Source organism: Limulus polyphemus, unplaced genomic scaffold (genome assembly GCF_000517525.1).
Source record: "Limulus polyphemus unplaced genomic scaffold, Limulus_polyphemus-2.1.2 Scaffold18, whole genome shotgun sequence".
NCBI lineage: Eukaryota > Metazoa > Arthropoda > Merostomata > Xiphosura > Limulidae > Limulus > Limulus polyphemus.
The window spans coordinates 365,762-376,501 of record NW_013665628.1 but is presented as its reverse complement, the minus strand read 5'-3'; the positions used below and the strand labels follow the sequence as shown (position 1 = coordinate 376,501).

General features: G+C 32.4%; 1 protein-coding gene across 1 annotated transcript in view; it reads left to right on the top strand.

The window, feature by feature from the left end:
- The window catches only part of LOC106457634 (tachykinin-like peptides receptor 86C), a 52,761-nt gene that overhangs the window by 27,763 nt on the left and 14,258 nt on the right, over window positions 1-10,740 (top strand). The window contains exon 3 of the mRNA XM_013917072.2: window positions 3,210-3,360. Coding sequence (XP_013772526.2) covers window positions 3,210-3,360 — 151 coding nt within the window. The remainder of the gene's footprint in view (window positions 1-3,209; window positions 3,361-10,740) is intronic.

Sequence of the window (10,740 nt, the reverse complement as noted above, 5' to 3'; positions counted from 1 at the left end):
TCAATATAATAAAAATCCTATATATGACTAAAAATGTGGTTATATTGGCAACTGCATCATTAATAATCTTTATATGACATTGAGTGTAATGTATTCAGATGTCCTTTGCATGGCAGATGCTTGGATGTATATATATATATATATACTTACATACATCGACGATCACTAAATACCCAGTCTATATCTTATGAAAGTTGGTGGTATAATTAATTACCGGTTAAAACTATATTGATTTAATTTGATTGTAAATTATAGTAAAGGTGTTTATGTATCAAATTTTATCTAGACTAATCCACATCTTGTGTTCTCTTTAATTTTATGTATTTTTGTTCTGCTTGATTACAAGTAATATATTGTTTTTAAATTACAGTGCTGAAAAACTTCTCCTACAATTTATTTTAGCTCTTACTACTAGAACTAATTAAGAAATAACTTTACCCTGAAATGCTGGATAAGTAAACAATATTTCTAAAGCCTAAGCTGTTGTTTTTTCTTGTAAAATGGAAAGTTTACTCTAGTAAAACTATTACTAGCCTAATAATGTTCCAAGCTGTACTGAATGATGTAAAAATATCAATACATAAATTTTTTTTATCATATGTAACGTTTCTGAAACTAAATTTCATTAACTTTTTACGTTTCATTTTCAGGCATGGAAGTTTAGTTATATGATAATTATAATAATATTTTTTCTTTCTCGTAACTCACATTATACAAACAATTGACATATTATAATGACCTCTTTTTGGTCTCTTTTTCTTTTCTGTTCATTTCGACATATCAGTGGAACACGTCAATACTGTGCTCTTGCTTTCTACTGTTGAAAAATAGACTTAATTAAATAACAAATATAGATTCGTTTTTATTCCTCGATAAAGCAGTAATGTTTACTAGATTATGACAGCTAGGTCGATACTTTGAAATTAATATCTTTTATTGTAATTAACTAAAAAATTTTCTTGATTACATGTTCATTAAAGTTGCTGCATGGTTACATGGAATATTTTTTATAACTGTTAGGGTTTAGGATTCTTATAAACTGCTATTCAAAATTCACAGCATACGTGTACTGGTGTTCTTTATTTCTATAAAGTGTTTTCAGGTTTTTATAATAGTTTTTAAAATCTTTTTCTGAATATTTAACATATGTACTTTCCGAAGCGAGTTTTATATTACTGCCTAGAGCCTAATGTTTACCACTATGTGATGCTTTAACATTACTGACTCTGTTTATTAAAGAAAATTAAAGAAAAATTTAAAATTTTATGCCTGCTTATTCAATCAAAAATTAATTTAACTCAATTTGTAGGAAAATAAAACATAATCAACATATTGGATTAATTCATGCGTTGTGTGTTTTTATGGGAAGAAGGGCAGTTATTTAGTAGATTACCAAATAATTTTAATAAAGTTCTAAAAATTATGATTTCAAGGTTTTATAATAATAAATCATCAGATTTTTGCTTATTAAGTATGATATATTTGAATCAGTGGCCAGAATTGTTTCAGTTGGAAACTAATATGTAGCTCTATGTTTATTATACATATCTAAAAACAAAATCTTGTACTTTGAAAATTCAAATATTACCCGCTGGCTATATACATGCAGCGTTAAAGGTAACACAGCTACATGAATATAAATTAAGGTTGTGTCAGAACTTGAAAGCAAGCAGTTATACTAAGCATAAACCCTGTTGAGTATGAATAAGCTTTGGATTCATATTTCTCAAACTCGTTTCACACATGAGCAGACTTTAAAGCTATGGCCATCAAAGTGAAATTCACTTCTGTCACGAGTATTTTGTCCATAGAACCTATTCACGCAAAATAACTAACACCTGATGAAAATATCTTGTTTTTTCTTGCATGGCGAGCTTCGGAGTATTCATTTTTTTCTTCTTAAAATACGCAGTTAAAATACATAAAAGGGTATATAAAGTTGAACTAGGCAAAAATTATATTAATTTCTTTGTTTTTCAACGTTATATAATATTATCACTCAGTTTATATAAATCAGAAAAGGTCAGGCACATGATCGTCCAGAGAAAATAAACCTCTAAAATAACAGTATCCGCGGTCACAGCACCACATTTTCTCTACCTACTTCTTGGGATTCTCAGATTTACGGAATTCCCTCAGAGTAAACGGGTAGAATATACAAAACAAGATAACCATCAAATACGTTATCACGGTGTAAAGGTCTGACTTTTCTCGACTTTGACTGAGAAATAGGCTGAGCCCAAGGTTGTATAAAGCAACTATCTTTATTTATAAATTAAAAACCCAATCAAAGTCAAGCAAAGGTAGATGTTTAATGTGCTCTGTTAAACTGGAGAGCGGGAGATATACCTTTATTAGGTCTCTCTCTCAACAGTTCTGGGTGAAATTAAGCTTTAGTGTCAAAGCACAAAATAAACATTTAAAATTAATCTATAAAACAGAAAATCGGCAATTTGCAAATATATTTAAAAACAAAAAGAACACCTTGTTTAAAATCAAAATCTACATTAAACAACAAAATGCAAAATATGTCTAAATCAGATAATTTTGAACAAACTCATCAAATTTATCTAACATCGAATATAACTTAAACAGAGAAAACAGTAATATATACAACGCATACACACTCTCTTAGGGGCACGCACTATTCACGTGACTGAAGGCCACTCTAAGGTTAACAATTACATGTCAAGACTTTAGGATATCACTTGTTTATATCTTGATTAAGTTTTTAAGTTAAAGTTTTGTTTGTTTGTTGTTAAGTACATAGCTACATAATGGGCGATCTGTGCTATGTCCACTACGGATATCCAGTCCCGGTTTTTAGCGTTATAACCCTACATCAGATATTTGAGGTCCATGAGAAAAATAAACTTTGTAGACATTTATGCTTATTCTCATAATTTTCAAAGTTAAAAGAAAACAAAAAAGTTCTAATAAAGATACTAATCCTAGTGCATTCATATATATATATATATATATCTATTAAGATCTAATGATAACCCCAAAATAGACAAATTTAAAGTGTTTGCCATTTACAGTTGTATAGAATTTGGACATCGAAATAGCGTGTGATTACTCAAATCAGTAACTCCAAAAAACCTCTTATTCTACACTCTTTTGCTGTTAGTTCCTATCAAAGACTATAGCGAGTTTACAATAGTGTTTTTTAGCTTATTTTTTAAATTATTATTGTTCTTTCTGTGAAGGTACAACTTATTCTTTCTGGTGATGACGTATGTGGTGCCAATGCTGACTATGGCCTTTACTTACTCAAAAATGTGCTGTACTCTATGGGGAAGTCGTGGGATCGGAGTGGAAACAGAAAGACAGAGGAATCTTATTAAATCAAAACAAAAGGTGGGGGTTTTAGATAGAAAGATAGATGAATAGGCAGTCAGAGAAATAGAAATGCACATAGTAGAAAAACTAAATAAACTGAATTTAAGAATATTAGTATTCTTGCATAAATTTATCCATTTTAATGCATTTATGTTACATTTCTAACACTTCATTGTAATTAGTTTATCTAATTGATATTTCTGTATTAATGAAAAAGATAAACAGTAAATATCTTTTCTCTGTATTAAAATAAATATAACTTTGCGTGTATTTTTGTTTATTAACCACAATTAAGTATGAACTTCTGAGACTCATAAGATTACTCATTTTTAAACCTTTTTTTAAAATAAATTTCAAGATACTAATATTTCTTTCGTTTTTTTAATAAAGTATATGAATATTTTTTTTTGGAATTATGGTTTCCAAAGGATTGAACAAAAACTTTAATGAAAATTTCTCATCTATTTTTTTGGCAGAGACTGTTTGTTCTTGGTTAGATTTTCTTTTATAAAAACTTTAACGCATTGCCTTACAGTTTATTTTATACATGTATTGAGACAGAATTATATATTGATTTTATTGAAAGACTGAGAAAATGTGGAGTTTTATTATATAACTGTTTATTATGCATAGAAAGTCTCGCTTTGGAAATGACCATTAATAAAAAAAAACATGTTTCCTATTTAGATACTTAAATTTGTTATTGTTACGGAAACATGTTTTGTAAATTTTCGTTAATTCGAGACCAAATAGCAATTATATGCGAGTAAATTCATGGATATTATTTTTAATTGTCTAAATATGTATTAATAACACTTCTGAGTCAGTTTTATTGAGTAATCAACACGCAAGTTGGCGTGGATAATGCTTTAGGACTTCTGACGAATTTAATATCGTAAAAACACGTCACCACCAGCAATAACTTGGACCTAAACACTGAAATGGAGAAATATGTGATCTTCCCAACCGAGAAAAAGGGCTATGCCAGTACTATAGCAACACACTGTTTAAACAATAAAATTTCTTCCTCCATCTTATCTATAATTGCGAAAGTTTGTTTGGTTTAAATTTCTACTCGAAAGCTGTCTGTGTTAGCCGACCCTAATTTAGCAGTGACAGACTATAAAGAAGACAGCTAGTCAAAAAACACCTACTGTTAGCTCTTGGGACTACTCTTTACCAACGAATGGTGGGATTGAGCGTCACGTTATAACGCCCCCAAGGCTGAAAGGGCTAGTATGTTCGGTGACGGAGATTCAAACCCACGACCAGCAGACTTATGGGCGCCTAAAAAGAGCATGTTCAACCAAATTCGTAACTCAAAAATCTTCTAATTCTATACTTAATATGAAATGACAAACGTCTTTGAATAAGCTGGGTTTCATAAGTAGCACAAAGAAAAAATGAAAAGCCAGAACTTCTTCTATTTGTACATTTTCTATTTCTTTCTATTTTCACCATCTTCTGTTCATATAAATTAATCAGATTACCGAATTAATCAAAATACAGTAAACGCTAATTCCAGAATGAAACCATAGGTGATCGGAAAAAATATATAAAATATCACACTTATTATGGTTTTTTATGATAGTTAGAAAAACAAATGAACATTTTGTATGTGTCGGTATCATTGACTTTAATTTGTGAACATTTTCAGTGTCAAAATACAAATTACTTAAATATATTACCACAAATTACCTGTCTTTTTAATTACTTGATTAACAGTAATGCTTGCCATTTTTGTTTCTCTACAATATAATATAAATATTTAATATGAATAGAAAAATATAGTTTTAAAACGAAAAGTTCAGAGTTTGTAATAACAGTCTTATTTGGAGCTTATGATTTATGCTTATTTGAATGTATGGTGTTTTACAAGAATGATGTATTTAACAGAAATTTGGAAAGTAAAAGAGTCGATAATTGTTTTTAACTTTAAATGCTTCGTTTCTTTACTAGTTACATAACTATTAATTAGTGCAAAGTTTTAGAGCGTTATGGAAAAAATTTATTAAGTACAACTTATGTTGAAATTTATGTTTCCTTTAACTATGCTTATAAAATAAATATATGTATATCCAATTAAAAGTTGATAACTAAGTGTGTGAGATTTTAGTGTTAAATTTAAATATGGATAAGTAAAGACGCCGCTATAAAATAGATAAAGATAGGTATCAATGAAGGACTGGTTCTAAAGATAGATCACTGTCTGGTACACTACATATTTTATGAGGTTAAAGGTGTTGTATCTGACCATCATAGCAGCTCTTGGTAAATAATTTTCCCATGAGTTTCTTAGACTTACCGTTCAGCCACTGGGTGGCGGGAAAACGTCTATTCGTTCTTTTTGTTTGGTAGTCATGTAGATTAAATGTTTTTACTCTTGCATCATGTACGACATGATGGGTTCTGTTTTTTTCCTTCCCAGTATATGTCCCCTAGTGGGACAGCGGTAAGTTTACGAGCCTACAACGTTAAAATCCGGGGTTTAATTCCCGCTGTGGCTTTGTTCAGAAAAGCAAACAAACAATATTAGTATATACAACTGAATTATTATTTTCTATTTCTTAATTCCTACCTAACCATTCAATCTCGTATCTATAATAATTTCTATATTTATATATATTTTCTTCTTCTGGCATGTATGAATGTCATACTTGTTTAAAGACATTTTTATTTCATTCAAAAAATGGTTTTGGTCGAAAACGATTCCTTGTGGGTATAGTTGATTCTACATATGTGTTTTTCTTTCCTATATTTCCTGGTACCTAGGAAAATAGCATATATTAAGCCTTTTCAGCAGTATCAATATATTTTCATTTCATGTAAAACTTACTATGACTTCACTGCATGCCCTATTTATACATTTTCTCATACATAAAATACACGCTCTGATTAGGTACATTTTCTATCAGAGCAAACATAAAATCTATGTCTATTTATCCCTATAAACAAATCAAACAAATTTTCTTTCAACTGAGTCCCTCACTAGCTCAGCGATAAATCTGAACAATTATAACGCTAAAAATCCGGTTTTGATACCCGTGGTGAGTGCATCACAGATAGCACATTCTTCAGCTTTGAGCTTAACAACAAACAAGTAAACTTTTCACTGATAAATGGCTATTTGTCAAATTTTCGTTTCATTCATAGACCTGATATATTTGCACGTTATCATGGGTCAGTTTATTTATTATACACATGTTTTTGTTTTATATTCACAGATGAGCCTGTTTTCTTATTCAGAGTGGCTGTTTGAACAAACTTATCTTCAGGAAGCATAGTTCCGTTTAGTTCTCATCCTCTCTGTAACTTCCATCTTCTAGAATTACTAATACCTATGAAACTATCTTCTCTTATTATTTATTCGCATAAAAACTTTTTTTTTCTTTCGTTAGGTTCCATTCCATAACAGAAAATGTCACTTAATGTCATATTTTAAAGAAAGAATATCAGATTTCTGTGCTATGCTTCAACAGTAAAGGGTAAAAATCCTTATTCACTGGCCAGTACTAAAGCCTTATGATTTGGGCTACTTTTTTTTTCTTTCGTTAGGTTCCATTCCATAACAGAAAATGTCACTTAATGTCATATTTTAAAGAAAGAATATCAGATTTCTGTGCTATGCTTCAACAGTAAAGGGTAAAAATCCTTATTCACTGGCCAGTACTAAAGCCTTATGATTTTGGCTACTTGAATGAGATATGCTTCTTAGTTTACTCTTATAATTTTATTTCTGACATGGTGGAATAATTTGCTTTCTTTATCCCTTTCAGAGTACAAATAACCTATATGTCAGTGGCTCTTTTTTTCTTTATTCAGCAATTTTTTAATAAAGATTTGTACTACTGCTGCCACCTGTGTATATAAAATAATATGTTACTCTTCTGCTGTAGTAAAAGCTTTTTTTCTGACAGACTGTCGTGATTACCAGGTTTGAGATAAATAGAGATGTGGTTAGTTTTTTGTGTTTTAATCTGCTGATGTTTTCTCCATCCCACCAAACTTGCTCGCCCTTTCAGCTGTTATAATGTGACAGTCAATCTCAGTATTCGTTGGTAAAAGAGGGATGGATATCCCACATGAAACCAAAATACGCTGATCAAGTTTGTAAAATATCTTCATGACTTTATCAGTGGCTGGAGAAGAATGGGACGCTCTTTCTGAAGGGAAATATTTAGACAGCGAGATCGTTAAACGACACAGAGCCAATGAACACAGCAATCCCCCTTCCCAAAGAAAGTCTTCTGTATTTGTTTGTTTTTAGCACAAAGCTACAAAATGGGCTATCTGTGGCTTATGAAGGTCCCCGACGTATCTCCGATGGATGATTGTTGTTTGTTATTTGGTTAAGCCAGTGTTTGAAAGCTATTAACCTAAGACATTGGCCAGTTTATGTTATATGTCAGCTCTAAGTGTGGAGACATCGTAAAATCAGCTATATCCATAGTAGGTAAAACACTGTAAACATTTGAAAGTGATACACCAAATTATCACCCATATCCACAGTAGGTAAAACACGGTAAACATTTGAAAGTGATACACCAAATTATCACCCATATCCATAAAACACTGTTAACATTAGATAGCAATACATCAACTTCTTTATCAGACGATATAATTTTGAAGATCTTATTAGCTCGAGTTTGAACTTCACCATTACAATGACGTTTTATTGGAAGAATAGAGATATACAGTGAAGTCGTCTTTACAGGAAATCCGGAAGAAAAGAAAAGTCACATGTTGACATTTTATTGGAAGATTTGTAATGAAGTCTTCTTTGCAGGAAACTCGAAAGAAAAAAATCCTATTTATCGATGAACTGGAACGATCACGGTACGAGCTAAAGTTACGGAATGAAACAAATGATGTACGAAACTAATACTGGTTCATCGGGTTAAGGAAAGAAGGATCTGGCACTGAATGGTACCTGGATGTGTTACGTGATAAAAAGCCGGCAACACTGTTCATTGTATTGGAACAGATGCCTCCGTTCACTTACCCACATTTGGACTTTTTTTTTAAAAAAAAGAAGAAGATGAAAGAGAACAAACACAGGCTGAAACGATAATTCTCTTTCTTCAAGATTCTTAGACATAAACTTAAGACCGACTTTCCTACATTCCTTAAAATCACGATCAAATGTATGATACTTGTAGCAAATTGCACAGTGCAAAACTTACGCATATGACCTATTTGTTTACAAGGAAGACAGAGGAGTAGTATATCTCTAACGATTGATCAAGCTGGGCACGTTGGTTTTCTGTTAGTTAAGAAAAAATGTGCATGAAAATGCGAAAAACCCTCCATCAACTCACCTTTCTTTCAGGTTTAGTAATTTCACTAAATTACTCGAGATAGTCTATAATCTTGCAGGAGAATTAAGTAATACTGTCAGTCAAGCAAAGATTTAATTTAACACGTGAAATCATTCAATAGCATATGGCTTATCACACATAATTGCAACCGCAACTGAAATTTCTTTTAACGTTGGAAAGTGTAAATGGTTAAATCGTAATTTTTCGGGACCGAACACTTTGTAAGCTCACAACAAAATTGAAGACTTTTTTGATTTGGTTGTTGTGTTTTTTTTTAATTTCGCGCAAAGCTACACGAGAGCTATCTGCGCTAGCCGTCCCAAATTTAGTAATGAAAAACTAGAGATAAGGCAGCTACTCATCATCACCCACCGCCAACTCTTGGGATACTCTTTTGACCACGAATAGTGGGATTGACCGTCACGTTATAACGTTCCCACAGCTGAAAGGGCGAGCGTGTTTAGTAGTACAAGGATTCGAACTCGCGACCCTCAGACTATTTTGAAGTCCTGCAGAAAGTGAGTTCCTCCTGTAACAAAGTAATAAAGCAGTTTTTAAATTAATTAATTAGATAAGAAAGAGAAAGGAAACTATCTGAAAAGTATTACAGAGTTAATACAAATAGCTGTATTCTCCTCTACCAGTTACTTAGCGGTAAGCTTGAGAAGTTATAGCGCTAACATACAGGTTTATATCTCTGCGGTGGGTGGAATATAAATAGCCTATTCTACAGTTTTGTGCTCAATAAAAATCTTTCCTGTATAAGTGCACTTAATAATACTTAAAATACTGTTTGTTTGTTTGTTTGAAGTTAAGCACAAAGCTACACATTGGGCTATCTGTGCTCTGCCCACCACGGGTATCGAAACCCGGATTCTAGCGTTGTAAGTCCGCAGACATACCGCTGTGCTACTGGGGGGCAAAAATACTGTTAACGAAACTCATTAAATACAAAATGTCTGAATCTTATCAAATTTTTCTAGTGGAAAAGACCGACCGGTAAATGATGCTTTATATGGGTTTAGTGAGGGAGAGATAGATGAATATAATTTTTAGATTTGCGCGGTCTTTTTTTTTTTTCCATTCCAAAAGAAATATGAGATTATTCAACTTGTTAGCTAAAATTAGCACCCATGTTTTTTGTTTTTTTTACGTGATAAAACCCATATCTAACCAGCTGAGAACTCTAAACAGTTTATTCTGAAGCTCTAATTATTTTATTAAACAAGATACTGACTAGGAACACAAATTGCACAGATCAGTTCTGGTTTGTTATGAATTTCCTACAGAGCTACACAAAGCAACATGAGGGCTATCTGCGCTAGCCGTTCCTAATTTAAGAGTGAATGATTAGAGGGAAGTCAGCTAGTCAACTGTTGGGCTATTTGTTTTTTACCAACGAATAGTGGGATTGACCGTCAAATCATAACGCCCCCACGGCTGAAGGGGCGAGTTTGTTTGGCGTGACGGCGATTCGAAAACCCGCGACCCGCCGATTGCGAGTCGAGCGTCTTAACCACCTGGCCATGCCGGGCCTGCACAGATAAGTTCTGGTTTCGTTTGTTTTCAATTACGCACGAAGCTACACGAGGGCTATCTGTTCTAGCCGTTACTAATTTAGCAGTGAAAGAATAGAGGGAAGTCAGCTAGTCAACATCACCTTCCGCCAACTGTTGGGCTATTTTTTCCAACGAATAGTGGTATTGACTCTCTCATATAACGAACCCACGGCTGAAAAAGCGAGCATGTTCGGTGACGGGGAGTTCGAACTCTCGAACCTCAGATTGCCATTCGAGCGCCCTAACCACCTGGCCATGCCATGTGGACAGATAAGGTAATTACGAGTGTAAATTTTCAGAATCGGTAAGCTGAACATTTTAAATTTCAAACGTACTTTTGCTTCTGCGTTTTACGAATTATACAGTATTACTTTATCATGCACTTAGATTTCACATTTTATTTATTAATATGTCCCCGCAATTTACAATTTCTCCTTCTGTTTTTTTTGTACCTATTGTTTAATTTAGATTTAATTTTTTAATATCTACTTAAAAAGAACAAATACAATTGTAGACAATTA